Below are 11,918 nucleotides of genomic sequence, written 5' to 3' on the forward strand. Positions count from 1 at the left end.
AACTGTAAGTAGAGCCCCTTGACTAAAATGTGACTGTTTATTTACTGGCCATCCATCCTCAGCTCCAAATCATTATGTGTTTAAAAAAAAAAAAAAACAATTATTTTTCTATTAATTTTTATTTAAGTGGCAAATGAAAAATACCACACATCAGTCATGTCATGTAACAATACGTATCTTTTTCACCTGCCTGCATTGTTCAGATCGATGTCTAATCAGACAAGATTCTGTGTTCACTGACTCTTAAATCTCCTGAATTAATCCCTGAAACACAAACGTGGCTTCTGGAGAAGTAAGCCAAAGGAACAAGCAGGATTTTGACTGTATGTTTTAAATACTTATTTACGAACTTTTTATCTGTAACAGGGAGCCAGTTGTGTATGCTGGAACATGAAATTAGTGAAAATCAGCCACAATAATTGAACTCCTAATAAATGTCAATTTTAAAATTTGAAATTTAAGTACGAAGCTAAAATGAAAAGCTTAACTAAGGGTCATACCTCCAAGCTTCCCTTTGCAGCTAAATAAGCTAGAAACATTATAATGAAAACCTGGGTTCTTAGTTTTATAATTACAGGAGTTCTTCGAACATGAAAAACTGCATTTTCATCTTTTTATGACTTCTACTGGAGATAGAATTCTGATATTGGCAGGCAAAACTTTTTTTTATAGAAGTACTTGCATATTCATTTCCATTTTGAACGTGGTAATATTACTATATCTGTAAACTCCAGTTCATTTAACTCCGGTTTGCAATCCTATTTTAAGGTATTTGTACTTTCAACTCATCCGTATGGTTGTAGAGTAATTCAGCGTATTTTGGAACACTGTACTGCAGAGCAGACTTTGCCAATCCTAGAAGAACTGCATCAACACACAGAACAGCTAGTCCAGGTTAGTGCGTATATTCTTTTTTTTAATCCATTTTGGAGCTTCTATTGTTGTCATAATTTATTCCTATTTCTTAGTTTAAGAAATAGTTTAAATGCATTTGCCTCTTTTTTTACTTTTGTAGACATTGATATTTTGTTTTTCTTTCCTTCCATAGTTTTAATGAAAAAGAATTTGGAAGTTGGGAGGCAAAGAAGATATAAAAAGCCTTTTTCTTACACTTTTGACTGTAGCTTCGAATATACATTGTAAATGTACAGAATTAGTATAATTTTTTTGTTTACAAAGATTGCCTTTTTGTAGTTTATCTTGATTCATTCAGGTGTCCTTCAGATAACTTGTAATAATGTCTAAACACATTGTCAAAAATATAAACATTGCAGATTCTTACACAAAAAGGGCATCTTTTCTAAAAGAAGGCAAAAGAGCTTATACAACATGATTTACTGTCTTGTTCTCAGACAAACAAAAAGAATGCTACAAATGGCTTTGAAATTGAATCAGTTTCAAATACTGGAAGTGGCTCGGTCTTCAGTGGGATTTTCCACTCATAAAAAGGCAAGAATTGCCTTTTGGTACATATTCACAGTCTAGTTTATTTCTCAGTGGTGCCTTTATACAAGTCTCTAGTTAAAACATAACTGTCTTGTGGTACCAAAGTTCAAGGAGATATTACAGCTGTTTAAGAAGGATGATCTCAGTTTTGAGGACTTCTTTCTTTAAGAGGATAAAAGGCACTCTAGCAAAATGCTGGTTTTACAGATTATTTACATTTTGCATGTAAATTGTGGTCCATTAAGTAATTCTTGATGCAATATTTCTTGCATCACTTTGTTTCTGTAATGCTGACATTGTATTTTTCCTTATCTATGCAAATAGTAATTTGAAAGTTTATACAAATAGACAAAAGCTGTATGGATTACTTGGTATGAACACAAAAGAAAATTGAAGTCATCTTATTTTCAGGATCAATACGGAAATTACGTTATTCAACATGTACTGGAGCACGGTCGTCCCGAAGACAAGAGCAAAATAGTTTCAGAAATAAGAGGAAAAGTTCTAGCTCTGAGTCAGCACAAATTTGCCAGGTATTGCACAGCCTTCATACATTAAAGATTTGCTAACCTTTTAAACTTGTAGTATTGGATTTATTTATTGTGTTACAGAAAGGGTATGATAAGGTTTTTTCTGCTGTGTGACTTGCCTCCTGAGATTTAACATTTTTGCAGAGTGGTATTTTTATACTAGATTTGGGAAAGGGAAAATGCTGTTCTGTAGCAAAACAAAGAAGATTCCATGGGTTTATGGGGATGTTTTTTGTTAACTGTGTACAAGTGTGGGGAATGGGTTCCAAGTCTCCATGTGATGATCCCCAGAGCCAGGTGAAAGGCTCTGCTAGAACTTGCTTGATAGGCTGATGGCGATAAGGTGGGACTTCCTGACTGTCTCTCACTCCAGCCAAGCAATTTACAAGTATAAAAAGGCTGGCCTTAAAGTGAAGGTTCAGCCTGACAAGGATTTTATGCATTAGGAAGTTTCAAAGATTATTACAGGATTCCTGAACTACTTTAAAATTAGAACCTGAAACTCATCCTTCTGTGTTTGTTGATGAAGTACAGATTATTTGCCTTTTGCTAAGGAAAACACACCTCAGAATTCATCCTAGATGATTTAGTGAGACTTTGTCATCAACATTAAGCATAAACGCTTTGTGACATAGGGGCATTTTTTAAAAAATTGATTGTATGACAACTTGCAAGTTTATCTGGATTTTAATTAGCCCAAATAGAACTGTTCATAATCATCTCCTTGAAATGTGCTTAATTTCTAAAGCACAAACTTAGGACCTGAATTGCTTTGCTATCTCACAAGCATTGATGTCCCTTCCAGCTCCTGAGTTACCTGAAAGTTTTCCTCTACAAAAAGAAATATTTGACATGCTTCTGAAAAGTTCCTTTATTCAAAAAGCAGGAAGCCTTGTTTCTGTCTTTCTCTGTTGTGTCTTAAAAGGGCCCACAACTCAAATAGATGTACTAGAATATATCTGCAACCTGAGGTCCAGTACATCTACTGTAGGTCCAGTGAAAAATCTCTCCTACAGGATAAGTATCAGAAAATAACTTTTTTTTACTCGAGGAGTGTATAATCCTTTAACTTCCTCAATTGTTACAGACTAAAACTTTGGAAATCAGGACTTAAGTGCGCTCTTCAGTGGCGTTAAGACACTTGAACTGTTCAGATAAATCAAAAATTGCCACTCAAAAGAATGTTTCATCTTAAGTCATAGAATGTATTTGTCTTATTTTTCAGCAATGTGGTAGAAAAATGTGTAACTCATGCATCTCGTGCTGAAAGAGCTCTACTTATTGATGAGGTCTGTTGCCAGAATGATGGTCCTCACAGTGCCTTATACACCATGATGAAGGACCAGTATGCCAACTATGTTGTCCAGAAGATGATTGATATGGCTGAACCTGCTCAGCGGAAGATTATAATGCACAAGGTATACTTGTATATAGTTTTGCTGGTTCAGGAAATACTATCTATACTAATTTTTCTGCTTGGAAATCCCTTTAGATGTAAAACTCACTAGTTCTGTAATGTAGAACTTGATCTATAAACATTAAATCCAGTGGATCTTGATAAAGTAGAATATATTCAGGTCTCTGAGCACTGAGCTAAAAATTTAAATCTGCAGAAAAGTTTCAAAAATTGGATTTAATTTCTTCTCTTTATGCCAGCTTTTCTGTGAAAATACTATTAACATGAAGATGTAGTATCTGTCATCTTTATTAAGATAACAGAAGAAATACAAGTTTCTTTATTTACTGGTTGCTGGTATAAATCCATTCTACAGTTCCCTTAAAACTGAGATTCCCACACTTCCTAACATACGGACACATTTTCTCCTTAAGAATATCCAAATGTGGACAAAAGTGCTATTGCCACAGTGGCCCCAGGCTGTTTAACACAGGGTCTAGTATTATTCTGCAGGAGCTCTGCTTCGCCCAGTCACCAGCAGGGCACTTCCCCAAAAGGGCTGCCTCCCTCTTCCTGTGGCAGGTGCTTCAGTAGTTTGGTGAGTCAGAATGACCAATTTTATATCTTCCCAGAAACTCCAGAGTTTTGAAATACAGGCTTCTGACATGTTTTTTACCTAATACTTCTAAAATCTAGTAACCTCTACTTAAAATCTTTGAGGGAGGAAAAAAAAAAATAACGGGTTTCTTCTTACAGATTCGACCCCACATCACAACTCTGCGTAAATATACCTATGGCAAACATATTCTGGCCAAGTTGGAAAAGTATTACCTGAAGAACAGTGCTGATCTGGGGCCAATTGGTGGACCACCAAATGGGATGCTGTAAAAGACAAAAAGAAATGGAAGAAAAATTGAATTGTGAATGATCAAAACATACAACTTAACTATAAATGTTCTGATTTTTTTAAATCTATTTATTGACTTTGTTCATCCATTTGTAAAATTTTTATTCTTGTGTATATTTTTGGGGAGTGAATTATTAAAAAAAAAAAAAAAATCTCCAGCCCTGATCCGGAGACCTATCAGATTGGATGGCTGGCAAAGCACAGAATGCCTGTATATGATGTAATTGTATCAAAATAGCTGTCACATATTTTGTAAATTTTTACCTTGTAAAGTCACTGAAATAGTTTTTAAAGGGAAAAAGTACAGTATTCTTTTAATACACTGGCTTGCAATCTGGTAGGTCTACCCAGCATCATAGCACAACAGGTTTATAGAGTTGTATATAGAATTAATCCTTATTTTTCCCTTTTGTGTGAAGTCTTTTATACCAGATTAAAATTGATCAGCTGCATAAACATTATTTAACATGTTGAAAAGTTAAGTTGTATTTTGGTGGTTCACAACATACTATCCAAATAATAAACAGGGCACAGCAAATTAAAGGAGGGAATAACAAAACAATGGAAATGTTAAAAGACTAGCTTTCAACACTTGCTATGGATACAGTCTTTTCAAAAAGGTGCCCTGAGGTTTTCTCTAGCGATGTATTAAAAATAAGTGCTGTATATACTTATATATTTAATTGTTGTACAAGGTAGAGGAATTAAAATGATGGTGGTACTTCCACTCAGTCAAGTACGCTGTTGGAAAAGGAGTGAACCCTGTATTAACTTTACAGTCAGTTTTACAATGCAGGAAGAGTAGAGATTTGTATTTTTTTATTTTGCATATAGAATTGTAAGGATTTGAAAGTGTTGAGCATTTATTTTGCTTTCTCACTGTAGATGCAAAAATAGGTATTGATGAAAAGGGGCCACTGAAAAGTAAACTTGATAGCTCAACATTTAAGCATGATTGATTAAATACTCAGCTTTTTTGCTTCCTATAAATATATGCATTGTATGCGTGTAGTTAATAGGTGTAAGTTTACAGTTTGAAAACAAATCTCTCGTTTCGATGTTTATTACAAGCCTTGCTAATTTAGTAGTGATGCTTACCTTGGTTGTACAGATGTACATTTGTAAACCTTCATGCTGTAAATGTAATTTGTTTTACCCCTTTTTGGGACAAAAATTTGCATTTTAGTGTATATTCATATCCCCATTCCCTTTTCTCCCCCTGGCATATAGTGTTGTATAATGTAAATTTATTTCAGCAAATCAAGAGTGATTTTTTAAAATTCTATCTTTATATGGTTTCAGAAATATGAACCAGCTTTCTTTTTATCTATTGTGAGAAACATTATGTTTTGTTTATAACATAGCTGTTGATTCTGTTAATATGGACACTTTGGGAAATCAATCTGTTCAAATTTTAAGTCGAGTTAATAAGCATAGTAAGAAATGGACTGAAATATTTGGTTATCACAGAAACCAATGCTTCTTCCATCTTAATAAATGTGGCATGATTTTTTTGTACAGAAGAGTACTGTATTTTTGAATAGCCTTCTCCCAGCGTAAAGCAAATATGTATGATACTGTCAATTTTTTTCTCTGGACATATGACATTGTAACAGTAACATAAAGATGATGTACATTTACAAGCGGCCTTATGTACATTTCCCAATGATCTTTTTAAGGCAGAATTGTGACCATATGTGTATAATTAAAATCCTTTTTAATCCTTTGCCTATGGAAATATTTTGGAAAAAGCTTCCTTTGTATATTCAGTTTCTGAAAGATAAAGAAAGTGCTTTGTATGTTGTTGAAGTAAGTATTTTGTGTAAAGCATTCATTTGGATGGCTTAACCTAAAGTTTTGATCAACGAGAGAGTCTGAAAACAATGTCTTGAGCATTGATCAAATAAAAGGCTGTTAGGGCAGGGGTCTGATCACGAGGAAAGAAAATAGTAGTGGTATAAACTTACATAAGGAATTCTGTCATATTACTGTTTCTATCAGGTTTACATAAATCTCATTAAAGCATACATCTGAGGTGCTACTTTTTTTAATGGTAGCATTAACTCATTAATAGGCAAATGAGAAAGTTTGTTCTGAAACTTCCAGTTTCTGAATCTGTCATTCAGTGCCTGCGTTAAGCGATGTAGCAGGCCTAATTATTTTTAGTAAGCACAGTTCTAATTGCCAAGTAGTTTTTGTGTGGCAGTTCACAAAATTCCTCTCGAGAGGTACAAGCCCCGTCACTGGAGCCACAGCTTTCCTGTAGTCACACAAAGGATGACTTGAGCCACTTCCTTGGACGCATTAATTCTCCTCAGTGACTGTCTTTGCCCAGTGTACAAAGGCTGTGTGTTATAATCCACCAAGCCAACATTCCCTTCAACATGTTGGACAGTAAGTTAGGCTTTCGGGGATGTCTGGGCAGAAACTGATAATGTCCCAGTACTTTGCCCTGTAGCACTCATGCCATGGTTGAATTCAAACAGTCCTATAACTATCATCCGTAGTGCTTTCAGTATCTTGAACATAATCTTCCACTTGCTCTCCTGAAATCATGTTGCACAAATTCTGTCTAGGAACAAGAAAATCACTGGTTTTCCTTTAAACTGTTTTAGGCTTTGGGTAGAACCACTAGACTTTTTGCTTGAGTATTGCTTTTTGATATAGATTGTTTATGGACCGGTTTGATTAGGTTTGACTCCGGGTGGCTCATATTGAATAATGTAATGTTCACATGTATATACTGTAAAAATCAAAATGAAAATGTGTGAATAACACTGTGTGAAATACATCTGGTCTTGTGTTTTTCCTGTAGGAAACCAGCCATTCTTTGTGTTCTTAGTTGTGCGACTTGTTTGCTATCTGTGGAGCTCCACTTCAAAAAGGTACTAATTTCTAGTAATCCGTTGGGAATTAGCCAATTATTGAAGAACCCTGTATTAGATGATTAAGTTTCCAGAGGCCAATTTGAGCAGCTAAACCTTCATATTTTTTTTTACCAACAAAATCTTTACCAAAGTATAGTTAAGGTTACAGCCTGATGACCAGTTTCTTCATACACCTGTGGATCCAGGATGAGTTCTTGAGCATATAAGAGATAGTTAACTGTCTGGTGTTGGATCCACACTCATTTCTGTTACTGCCCAGGATTTTTTTTAAGGACCATTTTTAGCTTAAGGTGTGGAGCAAAATGGTCTGCCCAGCTGCAGGGGAAGTGAGTCTGCTTTTTGGTGTTAAAATAACTCACCTAAGTGCCCCCTTATGGACAGAACCACCATAATATTACCTCCCATCACTGACAAATCCACTGATACTTTTTCATCAGAGTATGGGGAAGGTTGAGGTTTCTGGGGGCATAATGTCTAGATGTTTTAAGAGTGTTGATGGGAGAAACCTATTTAGTCACACTTCCCTCTGCTCTAAGGAACAGGTATTTGAGGAGATGCTTGTGACTCACTGTGTAGTAGCATGGTAATTAGGTTGATCTGTCAGTTTTGTTCTGAGTATGTTTGATGTTCAGCATTAATAACTAGGGAAATGGGTAAACAATGAGATGACAACAACTCCTACCATGTCATTCAGGGAAGTAAAGCTGAGAGAACAACTGCAAAAGCATTTTAAGATCTAGTGACTGGTCATTAAAATTGCAGATTGCATCTAATTCATGCACCTGGGAGAAAACCCAGAGCTAACTACAGAGGAGCAATTTGCTACTGAATGGTTGCCATCAGGTTGGCCGCAGTGCTCTAATGCTGAATTTTGTACAGAGAGCATGGCTGGTCATCGTGTGTATCCTGAGAGTGGCAGATTGTTTTGTAGCTTTGTTCAATGATGACACAGTTCTATGTTGCTGTTTGAGGAAGGAAAGGGAAAAGCCACGTGCTGTATCTGATCTCAGCTGTCCCAGCCCTGGTCCCCAGCCCACAACAGGGTGAGAGGGTCTGTCAGTTTGCTAACACAGCACTTCACATTGTACCAAGGTACTGGTAGCACTTGAAGTGATCCCAAGGTCTCATTAGTCTATGGGCAACACAGACATTTTAATGAGTGTGTGCTACAGCATTTATATTCTGTCTGAAGTGTTTTAATTTGAAGTATTCCCTGTGATTGTAAAGAGTATCGAAACACAGGCGCTACCTGTGCCCAGAGATTACCAGTTCAAGCACCTCTTGGCTTGGGGAGGAGGAAACTTGGTTCCTGTCAGGGATAACATACCCATCTCAGGGCTCTGCTTGGTTCCTTGGGGGCTAGTCTGCAGAACTGGGCTAGAGAGGTTTGGGAGAACGTAGTAAATCCTGCTACCCAGGAAGAGGCCATGTGAGTGATGCTGCAGAATGAGCCTGGGGTGTCAGCACTCCTGTGTGGCAGAGCAGCCCAGGCCTTCCCCACTCCATCATCAGAAGGGGTTGGAAACCAGCACCGTTATCATGGAAAGACCAGTCACGGGTCACCTCCTACCCTGCAGAAAGGATGGAAGGGTCAAGTGGTGATGGGACTCCAGAGCAGGTGCAGTACAGGGGCTTTTCCCAGCTGTGCAGTGCCTCTGTTAAGGAAGCAACTGCTTTATCCAAGAGAGTGAACCAAAACTCAATGTTATGTATTAAGTTTCAGAACATCGAGGCTATCGGGAAGCTGCCACCCTGGGTCAGGGGCAGACAGTCAGGAGGGAAGGCCACGTTTAGGGCTCTAATCCAGCTGCTGGTGTTCCTCAGGGAGGTGGTGCAGGAGTGTTTCCTCCATCGGCCCTTTGGACAGAGCCTGCTCCTTTTGCATGCTGGCTCTGTGGTTAGGGAACCTGCCTAGCAAATGAGATGCTTGAATTAGTTTCCTTTATCAGCCTCAGGGTTTTGAACCCACCTCCCTCACTTCACAGGAGTATGTGCTAACCACAAGGAGCTGGGCGGGTTCACTTTCTGCTCCTGAATTTGGGCTGGGCCTTTAGCACACCTTGAACCATTCGTTGCATCACAAGCAGCACAAGATGGAGCATGACTCCTAAAGCATGCAGGTGGGAGTGGGTAGGTTCTGCTCTTGAGATCCTTGTCTCCACCTTGATTCTCCCAGACTCACTTAATGTAAATTACAGCTTGGGAGCAGCATTCCCCCATCATTAACAAATTGGAAACGCTCCAGAGGCTTTTTACATAGCAGCTGAAATGTAGGAAGACCTATTCTAAAGACCCTCTTTCTTGCGTTAGTAAGAACAAACATAGGAATAAAATGTTCACCCTCTCACAGGCATTAGTACTCTGAGCACTAGAGGCCTTCTGCCTCTTCCTCCTCTGCTTGCACAGTACCTACCCACCCCTAAAGTAGCTAGGTCTGCAAACAAGAGGGGCACGTTGGAGGTGACACAGCTGATTTACTAGACGGGACAGGGAGAAACCCCTTACTGAGCTGAGTGGAGCAGCCCTAATGAGCTTCGTTGGAGCTTAAGACCTGCCTGGAGGGTTCAGATTTCCTGGCAGCCGTGCAGCACCGCAGCCCTTCCCCAGCTCTGCCGCCGGATCTTTTCCCAGCCGAGCCTAAGGGGGTGGGGAGGGAGAGAGAGCCCTTCACCAGCACAGCAGTGCTCAGGTGGTGGAGCTGGGGAAGGCAGCCTGCTCGCCTGCTGATCACAGGGCAGGTTCACACTCTACAGTTTCACAGACGCTTTGGTTGCTGGCTACGGATTGTATCCACAGCAGCACGGAGTTGCCATGGTACTTGACCACTGCAGAGGAGCATCACCGGTGGGGACTGGTGAGGAATTAAGCCCGCTGAGGACTCTCTCCCTACAGGTCAAGTCTGCTGTGCCCTCTCAGGGCTGCACGACTGCACTCTGCTCCTGTCAAAGGGCTTTTCACAGTGTTACGGAAGCAAAGCTGTTTCAGGTGTCACTTAAAATGCCAAAATAAAGTAAGATCACCAAAGATGTACAACTGCTTACTGAGGGCCAGTGGAAACTCCAGGGAGTGTTATGACAAGGGCAACACAGAGAGAGGTGGCAGAAAGCACCAGCCAGCCTGACCCGCGAGGGAGATGGTGACAGAAAGCACATTCACAGCTATATTCTCTTCTCCCATGAGCGCAAATACAGAAACCCTATTCCTTGTCTACCTCAGGAGAGCCAGAAGTCAGAGGTTCCCTGGTGGAAATTAAGACTTCTCTTTCCTCCCCTATATAATCCTTATCTCCCTTTCCCTAAGAGAGCTGAAATACATCATTAGAAAGTATTTGCAACTCTCCCACCACCACCAGGATCAATCCAGGAGGAGAGGTTTCAGGAGACCATCTGCTTGTACAAGCTAGGAACTTGGGGAAGGATTCAGGTCTGGTGGATCTGCCTCAGTGCTGTTCCCTGCTCCACACCTTTTGTATGTAAACTGTCTTCCAGAGGCTGGTACAACAATTGGAGCAATCACTTGTTAAGCAAGGATTACCAAGGATTGAAGTTAAGCTGAAGAGCTGAGGATGGACAAACTCAATGCAAGCCAGAGTCAATTCCAACACTGTGCATAGAGGGGTGGGATGAATGGAGCAGAGTTCACCACTGTCAGAGCTCCAGGCTATACACTGATCTCATTCAACTGGGCCATTTGGTGCTTAAAAAGCCTTTTTGTTTGAAAACTATCTTAAAAACTCCAGAACTCACATGATGTTTCCTATTTCCTTGGAATGTCATGTGTCTCATGAGAACCAAGGGTTTGATTATTCATCCCAATTTGGGAGTCTTACAAGCTCGCATCCCACTAAGAAAAAGGGTCTCTTACCCAGCCCTACCCCGTGTGACACCCCCTCCACACGTGGGGAACCAAAAGCCCAGATCTCTGATCAGGGCATTAAAGGTCACCCACTCTACACTTCTGTGAAGCGCTGCACGGCTCCCACTATCCACTTTGAGAAGGGATAGTCCCACAAGGGTCACACAGCTACACTCCATCAGCAAGGCTATTGGGGAGACACCATCCCAGTTTGAAACCACTTCTGTTTGGGTGTAAGCACTTTCATGCAGACACATACACTGGGAACAGATCCTGTTGCCTATTTAGGTACCTGGTGCCATTTGGGAGACCCTTGAGCATCCAAGGCAACCTGGACAGGGCAGGTGAACATCCTCTGGGAGCTTGCCTCTGCCTTCTACTCTAGAAGGACATCTAAGATGGCACTGGACGCCTCCATATAGACAATGGGTTTCTTCACCCAGAAGGTACCAGAAACCAATAAGCAACGTTTTATAAATCAGTGGTTAAAAGGGAGAGGGAAGGGATGGAAGGCAGGAATAGGCCCAAAGGGTTTGTTGGGGGTGGGAGTGAGAACAGCTTTATGTAGCAGAATAGGATGGGATGAAAGATGGAGAAACAAAGCATATGCTTCACCACACACATGCTCAAAGCTACTGTAACCACCATGTAATAAACAACCATAATGACTCTTTGGATTATAAATACTGGGAGAAGCGGAAGGGAGAAGGAGCACCTTGGGAACCCAGTGGTGTCTTTAGAAAATAATACTAAAAATATCATTATGCACAGCAAAACCTTCATCCCAGGCCTCCCTGTAAAGTATAGCTAACTTCACAGTCACTCAGAAAGAAATCAAACTTCAAAAAAGAAACAAAAAAGCAGAAAAATGAAGCAGTTAAAATGTCTGTGTTCAC

The 11,918-nt window shown here is 39.8% G+C and overlaps 1 protein-coding gene across 8 annotated transcripts in view; it reads left to right on the top strand.

Annotated features, from left to right (window-relative positions):
• The window catches only part of PUM2 (pumilio RNA binding family member 2), a 70,240-nt gene extending 63,170 nt beyond the window's left edge, over nucleotides 1–7,070 (top strand). For all 8 annotated transcript variants that reach the window (XM_074895575.1, XM_074895577.1, XM_074895580.1 and 5 more), the window contains 4 exons: nucleotides 769–894; nucleotides 1,858–1,979; nucleotides 3,202–3,394; nucleotides 4,129–7,070. In XM_074895575.1, the coding sequence (XP_074751676.1) occupies nucleotides 769–894; nucleotides 1,858–1,979; nucleotides 3,202–3,394; nucleotides 4,129–4,260 (573 nt within the window). In that variant the 3' untranslated portion in view covers nucleotides 4,261–7,070. The remainder of the gene's footprint in view (nucleotides 1–768; nucleotides 895–1,857; nucleotides 1,980–3,201; nucleotides 3,395–4,128) is intronic.
• Nucleotides 7,071–11,918: the final 4,848 nt, after the last annotated feature.

This window comes from Athene noctua, chromosome 1 (genome assembly GCF_965140245.1).
Source record: "Athene noctua chromosome 1, bAthNoc1.hap1.1, whole genome shotgun sequence".
NCBI lineage: Eukaryota > Metazoa > Chordata > Aves > Strigiformes > Strigidae > Athene > Athene noctua.